We start from the raw sequence: 22605 nt of genomic DNA, 5'->3' as shown, positions 1-22605 counted from the left end.
TCACTCACAATCCTGTCTCACCACCCGTATAAGATTTGGCAGTAAATCAAAACATGTGTCATTTCACCAGGAAAAATACTCTCAGGTGCTTAAAGCGATATCCCTTAAAACAGATATCTTCGCATCTTTTCCTCCACATGTGATATAAACAGAACAGTCTGTCCCCTTCCAAGCATCAGTGAATAGGTTAGACACAGTGCTTGAAATGGAAAAATAAAAGTGCAGGTACTCTGTATCAGAGTACCTGCTTTTTTCTGAGAACTGCCTGTACTCTCCAATGAAAAGTATTACGTTTTTCTTGAGAATAACAGGTACTCTCCCTCTCAAAATTAAAAGGTGCCGGTACTCAGTACCGGACAGGCCCGGCCCATTTCAAGCACTGGTTAGACATATTCAAACATCCCTTTAACTAGCATTTAAAAGTACTACCTTTCAGTGGGTTGAAGGAGACAACTGCAGAAGACATGGTGATACTGGAAGACTGCGATTCGCTTGTGGGCTTGGATACTGGTCTAAACCATCTGAGGTACTCCTCTCTCACCTGAAAAGATAGAAGAAACGAGGATCAACATGGGAAAGTAAAACTAAAGGACAGGGCGAAATCTCACACCAAATGTTGAGAGAGACCCACAACATACCCAGCTTTTTCCCGAAGAGACACAGACATTGTATTGGGATGGGAGATAGTGCCAGTATGAAAAGAAGTAATCATACAGAGAGGGAGTAGGTGATCACAACAGAGGAAGGGAGGGATGTCTTCAGTTAGATGGCACAGTGATGAAATGCTCATTGGCAGTGACATGCAAACAATGTCTTCACTGAGATTGCATAGAATCTAAAGGTTGAAGTTCCTCTGGCAGCTAAAGTATATTCTCACAGAATTTACATGGTGATGAAGATCTGGAGTTAGCCTCAGTTCAAGATTTTTCAGTGACCCAAGACAAAACGAGGGTGCTCCCCTTCCTCTAGCAACAAGACCATATTTTTACTCATTTGTTGTCATGTGGCACCCTTGTGAGGCCTCTTCTGGTGTCGTCATTTGGTGCCTGTCTGAAGTAGCCTTAATAAATCATTGAGCCTGGCTGACAGGTACCCCGATTAAGATTACAAGGAATTAAAGTACTGCAGAGTTGCGGTTCTACTCACAGACAATAGAAGTGAACAGATTAAATCATGTTAGGCTTGGTCGAAATTTAAACTACACAGGTTTAATTCGATTGTCAGTAATTTTGGGTTATACGATTTTTCATGCCATTCGCAGTAAAACTTTACTGTGCGAAATACTACTCACTGTACTCTTTACAGTGAACGCACAAGAACAGAACATTGTAGTGCATCCTCATGCCAAAAATTGACACAAGGACACATTTTGTGGTAGAATAAAGAAGAAAATGAGTGGTTTTCATTTTGTGTAATTTCACACAATTTTGCATAATTTTGATAAAATTTCACATAATCTAACGAAAGCTAATTTTACACAACCCTAGTGAAAATAAATACATAGGTGTATAACGCAGATTTTCTGGAAGGAATATTTTTACCAATTTAATTTGAATTTAATGTAACCCACTTTCAAAAGGGCTATGATATTTCAATTTGGCGATTTCCACACTTACATTGTTGTCACTAGTATTGCATTAATGCATCACCAATCATGTCTCTGTATTACGTAATGACTGAATTGTCATAGAAATAAAGACAATTAGAACGGAATCTCAAAAGTTGAGCACCCATTTAAGTTGGTTTCCTGCTCAAATATTTGTTTTTTTATTTCCTGCTGGTTCAGATACCTGTCAATGCTATCTCAGAAATAATCTGTAATACTATATTACAGTAGAGTAGTGGAATATATATCTTATCAAAAGTGTGATGATGTCACAGTTAGGCCGTTGCAAGGAAACGATCTAATACAAGGGCTTAGGTAAGTATTTTAAGCTTCCATATTTTATTTAAAAAAATATCAGAAGGAAAGAGATCAGACGAAGAGAAAGAAGTAATTATGTCAGGTGTAAGAAACTCATAACAAAAGCTGAGACAAGACTGAAACAAGAAAAAAATATATAAGAAAATATATTGTGATATGCGAAAAGCAGAAATAGCCATTGAGGTGAGGATGAGATTAAATCACAAAACAGAAAGCTAATCATGAGGAGAAATTTGAAATAATTAGAAAGGCATTTTTCCAAATATTTATGAGGAAATGTTACCTGGCGGTTTAGGATACAGTGGACCAACAAGATGAAGGCTCCCTGGAAGCTGTTGATGATGGTGAATAAGTATGCCATGATCAAGGTGGCCCGCTCAAACTGAAAGAGGCCTATGATCCATGTACAGCCCAAAATGAGGAGCTGAGCGCCAGCTTTAAACGTCAGAAGCCTAAAATACAAAACATGTAGAAAGTCGAATGGGAGATATGTCCGGAGGAGGTAATGGAGTGCCCATGTGCAAACCAAGTTTCTAGTTGTATCATAAAAGCTCCATATAATCTGTTTCCAATCCATGGCAACTCTGCTTCAGCCAAGATGCAATGTATTACATTTGCTAAGGTGAGAACCAATCAGGGCAATGACAGCCTTAATGTTGTAATTGGCAATTAGACAAAGTAAGATTTTTCTGAGCAACTGCAGCTGGTGCAAGCAAGAGAAAGTGAAGGCTAAACCTTTGGGAATAAGTGAAAGCTTTTTCTCTCAACTTCAAATTACAGAATGCCTTTAAAACATGTTCTCAATTATTTGTGCTTAGGAGTTAATGCGCCTTGTTAACATTTCCACTTTGTGTCTGCATCTGCCATGCCGTACATCGCACACCAGACCTATGAATCTATTAATAAGGAGGATCACTCTAATTAGTTTGGAAAGGACCGGGCCCTGTGGCCATGTGACTGCATCCTTTTGTTGACTGATAGGAGAGCCAGCAGTGGCCTCAAAATAGGTGACTTGACCAATGAGCAATCCGTGGTTCTTCCGCTTCCTAATGGAAGTCAAGATTCACAAGTTTAGTAGGATGGGAGAACTGACAATTTACAATTGTTCTTTTATCCTGACAAACCCCAAATGACGTACTTAGGTAAGGGGAATGCAGTGCAAATACCAAGGAGCCAAAAAGACCAGTGAAAAGCAGCTCAACTAAGGTATAAATCTTATTTAGGCAAGTGTTGCATGAACTGAGTCTTTGGCTCTACAAGGTTTGTTTTCACACTCACAGGGGAATAGAGTGAAGTTAGTTCAATGCACCAATGTTTGAATGTGAAAGACAGGTTTTTGTAGTCCAGCTAAACCCCACCCAATAAATAATTTAAGCAATGTCAATTTCCTTTAGAGTACTAAAAAGGAGGAGTATTAATCTAAACCACCATGTGTTTATGATTTACACAGTCAAGAGCACTATAAACAGAATGTGCATATCAACATATTTATTTTAACATAGTTATTTTAAAATGCCAGGATCTAGTGCACGCAATATTGGTAACATCAAAGAAGATAAAAAGTAGCAAGGCTCTTTAACAACAGTGAAAACAGGAAAAAATCATAACATCACAATGTGTAGCCATTAACACCCTCACTGTGCTATATCTAAGTGCTATGCTAGTTCTAACAGAAGAATACATGATAAGACTGGGTTTCAGGGGTGGTGACCAGATTTGTTGTCTATTTGGAATAGCTTGCTGGGTATTTCAATTACAAAGGCAAGGAAATTGCACCTATATAAGAACACAGTCCTTGTACCAGTTAATAAAGACACAATGGAATGCTTCGGACAGCCTCGGAGAATCTTTCTGGAGACTTCTTCAGTCAAGATGGAATGTGGTGCTATGCTCATCAGGGTCAGAGATCTGCATCTGTGAGCTGGGTGAAGTTTATCTCCTGACAAGTGGTCAAGTGGCAGTCCTTTTGTGGAATATCTTATCTAAGGTGGAATTTCCAACATCACCTTAGGAGTGCCTGGTGAAACCAATCACCATCGAGATGCTAGTCTAAGATACATTCCTTTAAACAAATAAGGTAAAATGTGATAGATCAAAGTACATTATTTTGACTACTGCTCTTATTTGGCCCCTGTCCTAGACTGATGTTGTAATAAGTGTTTTCTCAAGGTCATTGACAGGAGGCTATGACACATTTAGAGGTCAGAATGATGTAACATATTTACAGTTCCTCAGGAAGATAAAGGCCACCCTGTTTTGTACCTAGTAAGTGAAAAACCTCAATTTTCTAGAGAGGGCTAGGACAAAATGGAGTGTTTGTGGATGGGTTGGGGGGTGAGTGAGTGTTTGTGGATGGGGCTTGGGTGAGTGAGTATGGATGGGGTGAGTGGATGTTTTTGGATGGAGAGGGGTTGAGTGAGTGTGGATGGTGGGGGTAAGTGCATGAGTGCGGGTGTGAGCGATTGAGTGCATGAGTACGGAAGTGCGTGTGTGCAGGTGTGAGCGACTGGGTGCGTGAGTGCGATTGAGCAGATGGAAGGGGTGAGTGCATGTATGCGTGTGCATGAGTATGTAAGTGGATGGGAAGGGGGTGTGTTTGTGTGAGTGAATGGGATGAGTGGGTGAGTGCATGTATGCGGTGCAGGGGGTGAATGTATGTATGCAGGGGAGGGGGGTGTGAATGTATATATGCCCTGCACGGGGAGGGGGTGTGAATGTATATATTCAGTGCAGGGTAAAGGTGATGTGAATGTATGTATTCGGTGCAAGGTGGAGGGGTGTGTGAATGTATGTATGCAGTGCAGGGGGTGTGAATGTTTGTATGCGGTGCAGGGGGCAGGGAGGTGTGAATGTATGTATGCGGTGCAGGGGGAGGGAAACTGAATGTATGTATGTGGTACAGGGAGGAACTGTGTGAATGTATGTATGCAGTGCAGGGGGGAGAAGGGTCTGCATGTATGTATGCAGTGCAGGGGGGTGGAGGGTGTAAATGTATGTATGTGCTGGGGAGGGGTGTGTGAATGTATGTATGCGCTAGGGGGAACCGGAGGGGTGTGTGAATGTATGTATGCCCTGGGGGAGTGAATGCATGCATGAGTGCGGTGTTTGTTTATGTATGTTAGTGTGAATGGTGGTGTATGACGCAAGTGCGTGGGTGAGTGGGGGGGGTGTTTGTGTGTGGGAGTATGTGAGTGCATGTGTTCGGGTATGAGGATGTGTGTGTGAGTGTATCCTGTTGACAGGAATGCTTATTCCTGTCACCAGGGTGCAAGACCGCCAGTGGTAATGTGGCGGGACGATGGAGACTCAGCGGTTTGGCTTTGGCCAAACCACCAAACTATTAATTTTGCAGTATTTACCGCCAACCCATTGGCGGTGACACTGCCAAAGCGCCCCTGGAGGTCTTTGGACTGCCAGGATCATAATGAGGGCCATAATCTTTACAACACAAGTCTTAAAAAAAGAGTTTCAAATCTGCAGTAATATAAAATACTCCTTGCACCAAATTAGATGGGTTTTTGCATCTCTGAAAATTATATGAATGCCTCCCCTATTTATATAACCGAACAACTAGATGCAAGAATGATGGACTGCCATTGGGTGCCAGTCCACCATGCTATGTTGGCAATACACACAAGTATGGTGTATCATCCAAAACCTGAAATAAAACGAACTGTATTTTGACATTCTTTTAAATAGGTTGGACCCGCAATTTTCAGAAGGGTAAAGGAGAGAGTGGTTTATCTAAAACATGTTTACCAAGAAGAAAATGTACTACTTCACAAATACTATCCTCATTCTTTCCTTTGGTGCCCAGTAATAAAGCCTTGAAACTGGGAAGGCCCACCACCTATGCAATGAGGCAAGTTGAAAATATCATAGAGAGAAATGGGTTTTACCACTGCCTTAAATGCCTTTTTGACATTCCAAAGGGCATTGGTTACAGGTGAATCTCCTCAGCCCAATGTATACGTGCTATTGCCAAATTCCTATGAACTGTGGCATCTCCTTTAGTGACAAATCTATGCTGCTCTGGTGCTGCTCCAGTGTCCCTATATATTTCATATACATTATATAGCTTGCTTGCTACTCCATCAAGACCCAAAGCTTTGCGTCTTGGCAGGGAGCAGGACACAACAAGAACAGGTGGAAAAATGGGTTTGAGAATGTTTCATTAAGAGCAAGTCACAGCTCAAGGAAAGGAATAATTCTAGAACTGTAACAGGGAATGCCTTTATCGGGGCTGTGGCTCAATGCATGGAAGTTGGGATAATGAGAAGCAACATGGGTTAAAAGCAAGGTGACCAGTACATTAAGTGACAAACGCCTAACAAGGCACCTGCTCTCCTAAATCACGAGTTCTACTTACTTCCTTTACCTCTCACAATATTTTATTTTCTTGACTCTCTTCTCATTCCATGCCTTTCCTTGCTCTATGTAGGCAGCTAAGGAAGTGCTCTCCGAATTATATTTTGCAGTCTACTTTATTCCCACCACAGTGTTTTTCTACATTACTAGAGTAAGAGGGTAGGGGTCTGGGCTGTGGGCATCATACACTCACAACATTATGCACCAACTGAAACCCTTTACATCCTTTGAACACATCGATCCTAAAAGTGGAAATAGCACAAAGAGCATTAGCAAAGGTAGCACTTTTGCAGATGTCCCTCAGCATTGTAAAATATAAAAAAAATGGATGGATGGAATGCTTGAATTAATCTCAGCCTGTGGTAGTTACTCATTGCTGCATCCAACGCCATCATTATTTTGCTCCCCATGCCACCTCAATTTGGTCTCAGCCATATGAAAATCATTCTTGAGCCTGCTCCATTGGGAAACATCTAGCCAGCACTGCCACACTAGGTCCTCCCTCAGCCTAAGCTGGAACACAAGCAGCCAAGGACCAGTTCACTCTAGTTACGGATCATCAGCCCAGTACAGTTTGGTTCCAGTGACACAACTGATGGAAGACTAAATTGTACATGTGAATTAGCATATATTTTTCAGTAGTCTATTAATTAATCCTGAAAGCATAATTGTGTGGTGAAATAGATCATATTGGACAAGCTGAATAGTAAAGCCACCGGAGGAGTTAAGCCTCTGTAGCTACACAGCTCAAAATGGTTACTGTTGAAAAGCAAAATGTGTACTATTCAAGATGTTGGTTTAAACATCATTAGTTTTATAACAAACCAAAAAAATCTTCTGAGGAACAATTGTGACAGATGCAATACAAGCACAAAAACTGGAAAGTCATTCAATTATATAGGTATAATTCTGAGTTAATATTACGATACCTCCTGTCTTTGATAGTTGACACATTGGCATTGACAGATGAGAGCTTCTTTGTCAAAAGAACTAAAGTTGTGACAAATAGAAATGAATTTAGCTAAGATAAGGAAAAAAAAGAAAAACAATTAGGTTTTCAGTATTACATGTCTGGTAGTGATGGATGGCAGACAAATATATTTCTATGCCTCCGAAGTCCCCAATTGATTTTATCCTAATAGATTTCTATGCAGATTTATTTATCCATGTGTGTGAAAGTGGCCGTGTTCGTAGAGCTGGGGAGGAGCCACAATGCAGGTGCCTATGTACTGCTTCCACAGAACACTAATAACCCATTGCTTTGATGTGGTAAATACCTTTCATTCAGAGAATTCTCTCGAAATTACACCTGGAATTGGTGTTTTTCACAACAATTTATGCAGACATTGGACTTCAGCAGGTATGTTTGGCCCTGTATATTTCAGCAGGATTGGCCTGTTTAATTTTACAAAGGGGAAAATACAGCAAGTGAGTTAGCGACATCTATACTTATAATTGTGATGTCTGCAGTAACATGGTTTACCGTACACTTTGGAATTTCATGGACATTTTTAATTAGGTCTTTAGACCCCAAAGCAGTGCAGCATTTCACAAATGTGGAATATATTTTAGATAAATCAATTTGTGTGTGATTGGTGTAAATGTGGTGGGGGAGGGGCAGAATGTAGTGCCAAATGTGAGGAAGTGGATGGCTAGTTGAGGAGATGAAACCCTCTTTGTCAAGGTGAACCACACAAAAGTCAGCAAATTAACCTGTGCTTATTCCTCCGATAACTTGGCAGGCTTAGTTTAAAGGCATTATGAAAAAAGTTATGCAGTACTTAAAGAGTAACAAAGTTAAAACACAACACAAGTAAAATCACACACTAATTAACAAAAGTAGAGTACATTTAACAAATTATTTGACATTAAAATGATAAAAATCCAATTAGGAGAACCAGAGTCATGATTTTTTAAAGCTCACAGTGCAAAATAGTGCCTAACAGCTGATATGTAGTTGCGTGAGACTAGGACAATGTCGAAAGTTACAGATGACCGAGATGGAGCGAGGGTCGGATCCATGAAGTGGATTGAGTCTGGTCTCCAATTACCTTTCGACTTAAACAAAATTTTGAGCACAAATATTTGAGAAGGTAAATTTCAATGGGGCAATGCATAGCAGGAGCTACCATGAAGTCAGGACGTCCAGTGATGCACATTGAAGTGGAGCATTGAGCCAGTAGGTCCAAGCCTCCTCTTGGTTCTCACAGCAATTCTTAGAAGAAAATTTACTAAGTCCCAAAATTTGGGCTTGATCTATGAGGGCACCTTTAGCAATGTAGCAATTTTGAAATTTTGAAAGAAAATGTCTGAGAAGGTAAAGATCTTCGGGGGTAAACAGTTGGTGATGTCCAAGAAGGAGGCTTTGTCATCGAGAACCCTCTGGACAAGGTTGCCATGAAGATTTCTTCACATGGACATAGGCTATTTTACGGAAGTTGAAGAGCTTCAGTGAGACAAAGCTGCAGGCTGCGGCCCATGCAGTCTCCATGAGGCAGGACACCCCTCCTCCGAGGATTTGCTGCTGCAGAGAAAAACATAGCGAGAGCTACTGCATAGTCAGGCCGACAAATGAGGCACATTGAGCAGATTGGCGAGCAGGTAAGTCTCATCTCCTCTCGATCCTCAAAGCACTTTTTCTCAGAAAATATTCTAAGTATAACGTTTTGGATTTGGGGTATCTAGGCACCTTTAGCACCCCTTCAAAGGACCCAGGACTAAAGGGGGAACCACCATGGTCAAGACTCACTCAGGCTGGGTCCAGGTGAATGTTCAAGATGGTTTGAGCTTTCAGTCCCTGAGGCTCTGAACAGGAGCCCACCAAATTAGCCCTTACAGTCACTTTGGAAGTCTTGGGTTTAAGTCAGAAAGCAGGTCTCAAGCAGCAGAGCAGTCCTTTGGGGGCACAGGCCAGGCTTCAAGCAGTAGGTTAGTCCTCTTGGTGCAGCAGGGTAGTCATCTGAAGTACACAGCAGGCAGCAGGGTAGTTCTCTGAGAGTCCTTCTGCAGGTCAAGACATAAACTGAAAATTGGTCTGGGTGTCTTAGTTTTAAACCTGGTACCAGCTTAGACGTGGAAGAAACCTCTGGAGTTTCCCCACCACCCCCACCACAGAAGTGTGTGGAATTTCCTGCATCCCTGTCCTGGTCCCAGATTATCTGCAGGGGCAATGGGCTCGTGTGAAATTCTTTGTGTGTTTCTTTACAGTTCATCCCTCCATCCTGCTTGGATGACCCATCCTGCTAACATCCAGTCTCTCTAATATGTGGCTGTCTGGGAGGAACACACAAAGGTGAGCTACTGTGAGAGAACAGGGCTGATTGCAGAGGCCCCCTAACTTTTTGCCCCCATTTTCCACTTTTTGCTGGTGTTTTCCTGACTCTGATGGTGCCGTGGGTACTGCTACCAGTCCCAGGGCCTGTGTAAAATCAGTATGCAAATTAGGCTAATTATAATTGTCTAAATCAACCTACCTATAAGTCCCTAGTATATGGTAGGGCATGGAGGTTTAGGGACCCCAGCATAGGTAGTGCCCCAATAGGTGCACTGCTGAAGTGCCCAGTGCCATTTTAAAGGCAGGCCTGCCTTGCCGGCTGCTTTTAAATTAAAGTTGTATGCAAATTCGACTTTGAAATTAAAAGTAGTTCCAAAGTCTTAAACTACCTTATTTTTACATATAAGTCACCCCTAAGGTGTGCCCTATGTGCCCCTAGGCCTGGATGCCATGTAACTATAAGCAGGGACCTTATACAAATAGTTTTATAAGCCCTGGTGAGGTAAAAACAGCCAAATTTGTTTTTCCCTCATTGTAGTGAATGGCCTTCATAGGCTAGAATGGGGAGACTTTATTTTAATTTTAAAAGTCCCCTTAAGTGACAGATACAAAGAGTTTGGTATCAAATTCATTGTTATAATAAATCCCACAACTTCCAGTTGTTGGATTTGATATAACTTGCTCAGGTAAAGAGTTTTAAACTTTACCTGAAAAGTTGCCAATTTCAGCCCTGCATTGTTTTTACTGCTGTGCTCTGACTGGCCAGTCTCTGGCAGCCTGGCCAGGCTGCCTTGATGAGGTGTGAAGTGGCCTGACTTCACACAAAGAGATGTGCCTGTGGGAGGGGATCTCCCCTCAGCAGATGGTGAGGCAGGAAGGGGAGGGCTGCCAAACTGGTCTTCAAAAGCAGAGAAGGACATTTGGAGCAACCCAGCAACACCCCCACATCCTGCAACCCTAGACAACTAGGTGCCCCCTTGATTAGATTAGGAGAGGGCAGGAGAGGGGAATGTTTATGATTTTTAGCCACACCAGTGGGTGGGCTCAGCCAGATGTAACCTCCAAAAATCAATTTCAGCCATGATGGATATTTGAGGAATGTTGCCTCCTGGGATTGATTTTTGCCACACTTCCCAGTAAGTGGTCATCACAGGGGGAAGGACCCGGCCCCTGATTTGAGAACTGGGACCCCCCTGTTTTTCACCCAGGAGCAAGGATAAAACTGGCAGACTTGCACCCACACCTCAGATCCCATTCATATTCCAACAAGGAAGAACTACAGGAGAAGAAGGACTGCCCTGCTGGACCCCTGACCTGCACCTTGACACTGCACTCTGGAGGACTTCACCAGCTGTACACGTGAGCTTCACCACTAAAAGGACTTTACCTGTCGTCAACTGCTTCAATAAGGGACTCCCTGTTTGCTACAGGTACAAAGGAGCTGCCCAGAGTCCCCTGCATCAAGTCCTGCAAGCAGAGCCCAGCTGACCAGCGTCCAGTAACCATTTGAGGATTCTGACCAGGTGCATTCTGGGAATTGTAGTCTCAACTCCCAAGGAGCAACTCAGAGCTTCTGGAACCTTGGATCAAGTTGTGGACACTTCAAGGACACAAAAAGGACCTCTGGAAGAAGATCCAGAAGTTTGTAGACATTTGGAGCAATTCCAAAAGTTGAAGGGGTGCATTGTGGGAGTTGTAGTCCCAGAGGCACCACCAGAGCCTCTGAACCCTTGGCTGGTGCTGTGGACCACTTTCCTGAATCAAACACTTCTGAACGTAAGTGTGAGAGTGTTACCTCATGGGTGGCCTGAACTCTGGACTTTGTTCCTTTCCAGTGTGACCTTTTTTAACCCTTTGAGCGCTAGTTGCTTCTATGCGCTAGAAAGCATTAATTCTTTAAAAATTCATACATCCGCTTCCCCTTATCTGATTTTATTCATTTTGGTGTCATTTGAAAGATAAAAATATAATCTATTTTTGTAAATTGGTTTTGGATTTTTAAACTGTTTTCTGTGTTTTATTTAATTACTGTTTTGTGATATTTGAATGCTTTACACTCTGTCTTCTAAATTAAGCCTTGTCGCTTGTTGCCAAGCTACCAAGGGTTGAGCTGGGTTTAATTTACTGAGACCTAACTGGACCTAAGAGGAGGTTAGTGGCCTATTGCTAAATGTAGGTACCTACCTGCCCTTACCAATAACCTATTTTCCAACAGCTACCAACTACATTTAGTCATGTGACCAAGGAAACAAGCTGCAGGCACCAAATGTTAGGACAAGAAAATGCCAACTTTCTAAAAATGGCATTTTCAGAACTGTGCCAAAAAATCCACCTTAAAGAAGATTTTAAATTACAGTTCCTTAGACACCAAACATGACATTTCTAGCTGCTTCTAAGTTATGATTTATTAAATGTAATAAGGTATCCCAATGATATAGATATGAGAGGTAGGCCTCACTGTAGAGAATAACAAATTTGTGAATTTTTCACTACCAGGACATGTAAAACATAAAAGTACCTGTCCTGCTTTTTAAATACAATGCATCATGCTCCAGGGGCTGCTTAGAGCCTAACTTGGGGGTGACCTATATCGTCTGACAAGGGATTTATTTTGCCAAGCTGAGTTGGGAGTTTAAAACTGTATACAGACTGCATTAGGAAGTCTGAGACGCTAGTTAAGAGGGTACATACATTGGCATTGAGCTAGATGCTCCAGTAAGAGAGTTGCTTGATATAGGTTTTCAGAGCAGTGGATATCCAATTTCATTCAAAAAATTTGTTTTGACAATCTTTCTCAAACTAAATGAGAATGCTTCAATGTTGTGTATTCAACACATGCTTAGCTCAGACTATAAAATATATTAAGGTTTTGAAAGTGAAATTGTCTGAGATAATTGAACAGATTGTGCAAACCTAAAGGGGGTAGCTGTGCTCCTGAATGCCATACACAGCCCACATGTGTGCATGAGTAACTGAATTTTTATCCTCTTGGTTCCATCTTGCATCACAGATAGCTTTGCTCTCATTTCCAAGTGACACTTGGACCCCACAGATGAACAACCCTGTTATTGAGCGCTACACATCTATAATTCAACATTTTTAACCATTTGTGAAAGCATGCATCAATCTCTGACCCACCAACATATGTCTATTATTGGTCCAAGTATCCTTGTTTCTGAGTACTCTTCCAATTTTCTGTGACTGAGAAGGGATCAGCCTTAAGACTCATTGAATAATTTAAATTACAATGCACATTTTCAATATCAGTAAAGGTTTGACTTGTGTATCATTAACAATTAAATACTATATACATAAAAAAAGACTACTAAGGAGGAGATTCAGATGAAAAAGACACAAAACACATATGTAAACCTACCAAAATAAAAGTGCATACAGGCCCAAGGAAACTCCACACATGCCCAGTACTTGACTTGAGCCAGCAGCTATGAAAAATAGAAGGATTAGTTGTCAATTTCTGCCAATTTACTTTGATATTTCACAGCAACTGAACCTATTGCACTTCTTGCAAGCAGTAGGATGAAGGGTAACATCTCACCTAGCAAAGTATCGCTCAGATCATCTATGTATTGAATTCCGTAATGTGTTTCCAAACTGGAGGTACACAAAACAGAAGTCAATTACATACAGGAGGATGGCAAGCATTTGATGAAGTGTAAGAAATCCTGTCAGTTACTGTTTTTCACACTCTGATTGCCACCATCACTATAGACCTGACACCACCATTTATCTCCTTATATACATTGCAATTCATTTAGACTTGTCCTAACTCTTGCATACTGTCCCATCTAATCATTTGAGCAATAAAAAGATGGTCAGTAGCAAAGGGAGACGTGAATAGCTGTTAATAGAACATTTTGTCTCATTAATAAGGAAAGGTAATTAGGCAGCTTTCTTTCTTCCTATCAAACACCAAATGTGACCCCTATGTTACTTGGTGTACATAGCCTTTAATTATGTGAAACCTTACATGCTTCAGTACTGTCTCAAATTTGGCCAAGTGGGATGCTATCTAGCACCTACTGTGGAGAGATCCCAAACAAAGGGTATTCATTTGGTCACTTGGGGAAACACTAAACCTTGGTGACCATCCTTTGTTCCTAAGAAGGCGCCCCAGAAGGGTCATGGGTCCTCTAAGAAATTGGGTTATTAGTCAAGAGGTTTTTATATCCACCTTGAGTAACAATCACATTTCTTGTTAGGGCAAAGCTCCAAAGTCACCAAAATAACCTGAGCTCAGCTCCCCCCACCCATTCTCAGTAGTTATGGCTAAAGCCAACAGGTGTAACTTAGAGCAATATGTGAAGCATTTATGGATTACAAGACAGTAATAAAGTTGAAAATCAACACAATAAAAATACTAAAATGAATTACAAAATGTAAATTTTAATAAATACAATGCCACAAAAAAACAGAAAAAGGGTTACCATAGATATGAATCGTTAAAGTTTTACATAAAAATAGTTTTAAAAAGGATTAATACGCTGACTGCGGTCAACTGGTCACAGTAGGTCAGGACTTAGGTGTGATTTGAGGGTTACCGTGATGGAGTTTTGGTCAAATACCAGCTTTGACTCGATCAGAGGTTTAACTTGAGTCTCAAAAATGGAAGTGAAAAATCTTGAGTGGGGTAAGGCAGCTTCTAGACAAATAGGGTGCCACAAGGTTGGAACAAAATCTCAGAGCAGGAGAAATTCAAATGTTGTGCCCATGGATGTCTTCTCACCATCCTTTTTAGCACCTTCACCCAGTCAAAACTTCAACATTTCCACTGTCACTTTTTTAGAGCTCAAATTTCTTTAGCAGGGTAAGGCTGCAGAATGTAGGCCAAAGAGGGATCCGTGAGGCCAGATGCCTTCCCTGTGAGGTCCACCTGAAAAGTATTTTCTGCTGGGGAAAAGCTCTGATTGAGAGAAATCTGAATCTTCTGCCCAGCAGCAATGCACATACGGTGGATTGCCTAGGGGATTTGTTCTGGTCCTCTGGAGTTCTTGAAGTTGAAAAAGTGTCCAAGTCCCAGGTGTTCTGGGGAGCCAGGGGTGAGAGCAGTCCAGAGAGACATAGCCAAGGTCTCCATGACTTCAAGAACAGCACTTAGGAGTCAGGACTCACTCCAGCAGAGGCCAACAGCAGGTTAAAGGTAGGCCCAGTTGGAATTGGTCAGCTGGGCAATTGCAGGAAAAGGTCTCTTGTAAAGTCTGTGTCCCTGTAGCTTGAATAGGAGGTCAGCCTTCCAAGTCTTTGTCCTGGATACAAGAGATAGCTGGTCCAGTGCTTCATGGCTCCTCTTGGATTATATACAGCAGCTTAAATCCTTTCTGATCTTCCTCAGGTCCAGAAGTGTTCTCGGGAGGGCACAGGTTAAGCCCCATTTATGCCTGGTCCTAGCTAGTGGGTAAGGGTGACTCCTGGCCTCTCCCATAACCAATGGGGTCAACATTTCCTGGAGTACCTTACCCATCTTTGCAGTGGTTCATATTTGTCCTATTGCAAACAATCCCACACTGCACTTCACATCCTTAATCCAGGCTGAATAAACTCTTTCCTCCTTGTATTGAGCCTGTTTGATCATCCAGAGATAGTGCTGGGGAAATGAGCAGCCCTTCCTCTGTGGTCACTCTAACTCAGTTCTGGGGCTGCTCCCTTCCCACTAGGAATTGGTGCCTGCCTGACTGGGGAAGAAAGGAAGGGGCCTGCCCAGATGCCAGCTAAGATTTGCTTGTGATAGGGGACATTTCTTAGAAGCAAATTAAGTTCATAGGTGCACTGCAACTGACCATCCTGTCAGAGGAACACACATGCCTTCCCAACCCTTTCCTCCTTCTCTAGGAACAGTTTCCACACATCAGGGATTAACTATTCAGAGGACTCCAGAGGCTTCATGCATGGAAAAGGTAACATTCTAAAAGTTACTTTTTCATATTTATTAAACGTCTGCATTCACTATCAAGGTGGGCTTGTAATAGATATTAAAAATTGTGGTTTAATCAACTCTCTACCTAATCTCTATCTTGACATAATAAAATTAATGTTTACTATAATTTACCAGTGTTTCTCTGTGAGTCAGCAGGCCTTCCTACAGTGAAAAAAGCTTTAGGTGCTAGCCACTGCATAGGACATGTTAGCATTACATTTCTACATGTCATACTTTTAAATAACATCCACCAAGCCTTTTGGGTTAAGCAGCTTACTGAGGGGTGACATTGATATTTACAAGGAAGGTTTTAACCTACCAAAAGCGGTTATTTTGACAGGTACAATTACAGTTTTCAAACTGCTACAGTCAGGCTACAATGGTAGGCCTGAAGAAATGATTGCACTGCCTCTGTAGTGGATGGCACAATAGGTGCTGGAGTCCACTAGTGACGTTTAACTTATCTGCCCTTGGTACACCTTGTACCATATTCTAGGGATGTATAGGTAAGTTAAATATGTCAATTAAGGTTATGGCATTTTGGGCCATGTTTAAAGGGGGAGCACACACACGTTCCACTGCAAAAATAGGATTCAGTGAAAAATCCTGCATGACCTTGCAGAAAAAGCAGATTTCCTACAGATTCAGACTGAGTCATCCAAATATTCACCAAGATGTGATGAAGACAGGCAACATGTTTCTGGTTTAGGGCCTCATCAGACACTATACAACAATACAGGCTGTTTACTTGCATTTATAATATCTGTATACAGATGTCCACATATGATCTGTACCAACAATGATTAGATCATTCAAGCTGGAGAAACTCCATCTTCAAAAGCCTATGTAGCAGAGTGTGTGAATGAGTGAGCAAACGTATGTGCATGCCTCAGAAACTTCCAAATGAGACATTTGTAACCAAATCAATTCAAATTAAACTGAACATTAACATCCATAGACCCATGTACTCAAGTATTTTCCAAGCTTATGCATCAGACTAGCTTTCATTTCAAAATCCATTGTGCAGATAACTGGTCAAAAAGCAATGAATCTACTGTGGCTGCCGTCTTGGTGACCGAAGGTCTGTGTCAGACTCTGGTTCACTAGTGTATAGAGAGCTGGGAAGATGTTGAGAGACAACCAAAATTCAAGAAGGTCTAACAAACCTACTGTCTTTATGGTCACCAATAAGACTAGTAATAATATTAAACAACTGCTACAGACAGATCTTTGGGGGTCATTCTGACCCTGGTGGTAAATACCGCCAGGGCGGAGGTTGGCGGTAGCACCGCCAACAGGCTGGCGGTGCTCCGCCGGGCATTCCGCCGCGGCCAGAAGCAGAAAGCCGGCGGTGTACCGCCGACTTTCCGCTGCCCATGGAAATCCGCCATGGCGGCGCAGCTTGCTGCGCCGCCATGGGGATTCTGACACCCCATACCGCCATCCTGTTCCTGGCGGTTCGCCCGCCAGTAACAGGATGGCGGTATGGGGTGTCGTGGGGCCCCTGGGGGCCCCTGCAGTGCCCATGCCAATGGCATGGGCACTGCAGGGGCCCCCGTAAGAGGGCCCCACAAAGAATTTCAGTGTCTGCTTTGCAGACACTGAAATTCGCGACGGGTGCAACTGCACCCGTCGCACCTTCCCACTCCGCCGGCTCCATTCTGAGCCGGCTTCCTCGTGGGAAGGGTGTTTCCCGCTGGGCTGGCGGGCGGACTTTCGGCGGTCGCCCGCCAGCCCAGTGGGAAACCCAGAATGACCGCCGCGGTCTTTTGACTGCGGTACGGTCTTCTGGCGGTTCCCGCTTGGCGGGCGGCTACCGCCGCCCGCCAAGCTTAGAATCAGGGCCTTTGTCTTCTTGTGTGAAACCCTCTGCCACGTGTCAGTGTTATCATGAACCTACTAGATGCAGCAATTTATTCCTTACACAAAAATCGCAATATGTTATTGAGAATTTATTATATACAAAATTATACAGCATGATGATAGTAGACGTTCTTGTACATACTGTCTTGAAGTCCCATAGCTGTCAGGGTTGGATGCTGCAGAAATTATGACAATGAGCAGTGGGAATCCATAGCCAAAGATGCACAGGTGCAGAGTTTTGATCTTGCGAGTGTTAAGGTAATTTGCAACATTCAGGTTTCTGACTGTGAGGAAGAGCATCAAAGCCTCCACAAACATCCATGAGAAAGAGGCTAGGAAGAAATACTGGAGGAGCCCAGCAATGATGGCACACCCAATCTAGGGAGAAATAAAGAATACTTAGAGCCCACTCAAACAAGTGAATATTGTGTGAAAGTCCTCCTCTTAGTCATGACTGCATGAAAACAGAAAATGATTTAAAAAGATGCTTAGAGGCCGTGGGCTTGATTCACAAAGCAGTTCCTGTTAGTAAGCATCACTTACCTCTGTGATTTCATTATGAAGAGATTTTGGTATATGTTGGATAACGGACAAAATTGAAGCAAACTTTGCTAAGTCCGTTCAGCAGCTGCAAAGAACACATTTACAACTGCAACAAGACAATTGGAGAGTCTACCTCCACAGCTAGGAGGATTGCCAGAATGCCAGTTGCCTACTGCTGTAATTTTAAGTTTAGGGGAGGAAATAACTTGTCTAGTTGTGAATATTCACAAACATTTATACTCATCATTCCTATTCTGGTAAAACACATAAAGGTACTTCTAAATTGTTGTAGGAATTGTTTTTTTCCATAGTCCCAGTTTTCTAAATTACTGGTCTTTGCCATGTTACTACCTTATAATCTTTCCTCAGATTGCCAACCTTGGGTAGAAACCATTTTTCAACAATATTCCCTCAGAAAATTGAAACCTATTATTTTTACTCTGAATTCAGAGGAGTTGTACATACCCTATTTCTCTCACACCCAGAAGGTAGCTAAGCCCCACCAATAGGCTTCCCTAAAGTTGGCCTCAATCCTCTGAAAGCTATTCTTTGTGCTGCAGCTTACTTTTTCAAAGATACTAAAAATGAGAACAGACCATCCCATTTCTGAGAGAGCTTCACTGGCCCTCAAAACTAGGCTTCAGGACTAAAGCACTACATCTCATTTTCCCAGCTAACTGCAAAAACAAATTCCACATCTCAGCAAGACAAAAAGACAGTAGAGTCTAATGTTACTTTCTACAGGAAATCCTAATAAACAAAACACTACAACTCTGAAACAGGTCTGGCTAAGCACCAAGTAAGTGCAAGGAGTTACTCAAAATTACACACTCACCCCAATGTTTCTGGAAATCACAGAAAACCTAAATAAACATCTTTTTAGAATGAACTTTGCAATCTAAATCTATTGACCTTCATATTTCAGAATGCCTCAGTCATTCAATGCTGTTGTTTAATTCACATTTTCTTTCCTTGCTACTTGATTTGGCATGCGCTATATAATATCTTTAATAAATAAAGCAAAAGGTAAACATGCAAATATGCATGTGCACGTAACCCACTCAGGCATACTTTTCAACTTGTGGACAATTGTGGTGAGTTAATATTGACCAGTGAGAGTACTTCTGAACTTCAACTACTGCTAAGGCTTTCTAGAAGTATTCCAGCAGATGTTTGCAAATTTTTACAAAGTGGGCAATCTACACCAAACACATGAGGAAACCCATGGCAGTATATTTCTAACTTTTGTATACTGAATGTTCCAAATTGAGACCAAAACCAATATCAATCCATTCATGGTTTGGCGTTAGATCCCTTCATTTCCATCACACCTGGTCAAACATTTGCATGCACCTTCTCCCTCAGGTAACATCGTTTAAAATATCATGCATCAACTTACGCCCTTCATCCAAGTAGGGGAAGATTTATCCCTCCATTTCATAGCTAGATCTTATTTCCCTGCTAACATTGTTTTAACAAGTAGCATTCTGAAGTATCTAGTTTGTATTTCTGATCTTAGCCTAAAATGCATTATATTGCGACCTAGGTCAACGTACCAATGCACAACCTCTATGTACTTTCTAGTATTTGGAAACCACATTGCTACATATTATTGCATATATATTTTGTGTGGTTCAAGTCTTTCATTTCACTCAAAGATAATGCAATTTTGACAACCTTTTTATTGAATGGTATATGTGATGCAGGCATTAAAATTTAATCAGTCAGTGTCTAGAAATTATGGCCACTTTTTTAGGGAACAGGAAAGACTCTTGGAATAGGAGGGACTCCCTTCAGTCATCAGCTTATATTTGGCCCATATCAACAAATCATCTAAAAGTCACCTAATACAGCTCCTTTCTGGTAAGGCTCCATAAAACCAGCAAGATGACTTAGTGACTAAAATGTTGCTAACATTTGTGGTGATCTGCAGGGCAAAACCTTAAAAACTATCTACTGTCACATCCTCATTTGTAGTCAGTAGATGGGGGGAGTGGCCAAAATGGCGGCCAGGACGGACGCCTGAGCGACCGCTCCGCACAGGGCCTGCCGTAGAATATCCTTTAAGGGCGCCCCCCCGGCACTGGGCGCTCGGCTCATGAGCGGCAGAGCGGCTGAAGTGCGCCGCGGAATCCAGAGGGCTCCTCGCCCGGCCGGGAATGAGAAAGAGATGATCGGGGGCCCAGCGCAAGCCCGGGAGTAGCTGGACCGCGCCCCGGCTTGCTCGCACGAGCCGAGGGAGGCGGCTGCGGCAGCTGGACCGGGCGCGCTGCGGCCGGGAGACCCCTGCCGTCGGCAGCTTTCGCCCGGCTGATCCGGATGCCCGTACAAGCCGGGAAACTGCGGGAGGAGCCTTCGCCCCCGCCCCTCTGAGAGGTGCCTGCCGCGCGGGCGGCAAAAACAAAGGACTAAGATTCTCCCTGCCGGGAACGAGAAAATGATGACCGGGGGCCCAGCGCAGGCCCGGGAGTAGCTGGACCGCGCCCGACTTGGTCGCACGAGCCGAGGGGGGCGGCCGGACTGGGTGCGCTGCGGCCGGGAGACCCCTGACGCCGACAGCTTTCGCCCGGCTGGACCGTAGGCCCGTATAAGCCGGGAGACCGCGGGGGAGCCTTCGCCCCCGCCCCCCTGAGAGGTGCCTGCGGCTCGGGCGGCAAAACAAAGGACTAGGATTTTCCCTGCCTGCCCTAGTGGGGGCGTAGGCGCAGGGGCTTGACTCGAGGCCCGCAGGGGCTCTGCCTGGCTCAGGGGAAACGCGGAAACAGAGGTGAAGACGGCCCAACAAGGATATTGAGGGCCCCTGCAGTGGATTTTGGCTCGGGGGGGCCTGTGGGTGAAACGGCGCCCACCGGGGGAGACTGAGGTGAGGAGAAAGCGCAATTGGGGATGCTGGGACCCAGACTGAGCGGAGACACTGTTGTTTGCCCCCTCTCCCTGGCACCCCTGCCTGCAGGAAATGACCCCCGGCGAGCTGCGGGGGGCTGCTTGAGCTGGAGTGGGGTTTCACCTCTGCACATACAGGTGGTGCAGCGTCGACCTTAGCCTTAAAGCGAAGTGCACCCTTGAGGAGGATCGCGAAAAGGGCGAAAGACAGTAAAGCGGGAGCCTTGCTCTTCCGGCGGGCTGCTGGTGACCGCGGGAGACACCGCCGTGATTCGCCTCAAGAAAGACCTGCCTCCTACCAGCTGAGCCGCCTAGCGGGAAGGCCTGCGGGATAGAGTATGCCTAAAGCTCCCATAGCTTCGGTGGCGTGCTGAACCCTAACTGGGCGACAAGCGGATATATTCACGCGGCGGGAACAGCAGCCCAACCCTCAGGGGCCTGGCACATTTACTCCTCCACAGGCTGCACTGAAAACATTCGGAAACCAAGAATAAGCACAGCTGGGGCACAACTAACCAGCGCCACAAAGGGGGCAGAAAAGAGCAAACCACTTGGAAAACAGTAGTTGAGAAGCTGATCCCCCATCGGGAAATTGGTGCTGGGCCATACGCAGCAACACCAAGCAAGGAAACCCCCAGACAGTCACAATGGCTGGAAGGGCCAAATCAACCAAACACCTGGACCGCAACACCACTGGCACAACGCCCAACGACCAACAGACTAACCCGTCCCTACAGTCTTTGGAGAACACTCTAGTGGCGCACTCAGCGCAGTTTGAGAAAGTGCTATGGCAATAATGGACACTAAATCATCATTGGAAAATAGGATAGATGCAGTTTCACAAGATCTGAACCTCCTGCGAGTAGACCACCGCAAACTAGCGGAAAGGGTGAAATCGAACGAGGAAGGGCTATCTGAAATATCCCCTATGGCCCAGGATAATCGAAAACAGATCCAGCGAATGGACGCAGAGCTGAAGGTGCTCTGGAGAAGAGCGGAAGAGTCAGAGAGCAGGGCGCGCCGCAACAACATTCGTTTTTTAGGGTTCCCAGAAGCGATGCGACAACCAGACGCGGAAATTGCTTTGGAACAATGGCTCATCAAAGAGGTACTGACCGGGACCCCACCCAAGTTCTTCTCGGTAGAACGGGCGTACAGAGTGCCGGGCAGACCACCGGCCCCGGGCCAGCCACCTAGGCCTGTGATCGCCAGATTCCTCAACTTCAGGGACCGAGATGCAATATTGCAACAGTTCCGCAATAAAGGCCCTTACAAGTACGAGGATTCGACTATTAATGCTTACCCAGACTTCATGCAGGAGGTGCAGAACCAACGGAACTCCTATGCAAAAATTAAACTGCGTCTATGAGAACACAACATAAAGTACGCCTTGCTATTCCCCGCGAAGCTCAGGGTGGTGTCGGAAGACCGCACCCACATAATTACCACACCAGAAGACGCTTGGACCTGGCTACATGCCAAGGGCCTTGCTCGAACAAGAGAAGATTTAGAGGGGGACGAGGAGTGGCAAGCATCTACCTCAAGAAAAAGGACCAAGAGGCGAGCTAGAGGCCAGCCAAGTGACCGTCAGGCGGCAGAAGAAAGAGCAAGAATACTGAAAGAGACTCCGCTGCTAATGCAGAGCGGCCTCACTTTGGTCGGGGAACCCCCTGTGATGGACACGGAATCGGACGTGGCAAGCTCTGTTTCCACGATAACAGGCGAGCTGGGAGGGCCGAGAATCACCCCCAGATCAGCTGACGAACTCTAAACACACCCAACAGCTCCCATGGACTGGCGGCATCAGAACTGAAGACT

At 44.0% G+C, this 22605-nt stretch overlaps 1 protein-coding gene across 1 annotated transcript in view; it reads right to left on the bottom strand.

Annotated features, from left to right (window-relative positions):
- LOC138276402 (adhesion G protein-coupled receptor E1-like) overlaps positions 1 to 11027 on the bottom strand; it is a 30859-nt gene extending 19832 nt beyond the window's left edge. Inside the window, exons 1-3 of the mRNA XM_069219190.1 lie at positions 10954 to 11027; positions 2208 to 2376; positions 430 to 541 (exon numbers count right to left, since the gene is read on the bottom strand). Coding sequence (XP_069075291.1) covers positions 430 to 541; positions 2208 to 2376; positions 10954 to 11027 — 355 coding nt within the window. The remainder of the gene's footprint in view (positions 1 to 429; positions 542 to 2207; positions 2377 to 10953) is intronic.
- Positions 11028 to 22605: the final 11578 nt, after the last annotated feature.

The sequence above is a fragment of the Pleurodeles waltl genome, chromosome 2_2, assembly GCF_031143425.1.
Source record: "Pleurodeles waltl isolate 20211129_DDA chromosome 2_2, aPleWal1.hap1.20221129, whole genome shotgun sequence".
NCBI classification, from domain to species: domain Eukaryota; kingdom Metazoa; phylum Chordata; class Amphibia; order Caudata; family Salamandridae; genus Pleurodeles; species Pleurodeles waltl.
The sequence above is the reverse complement of the archived record's forward strand: the minus strand, read 5'-3'. Positions and strand labels throughout refer to the sequence as shown.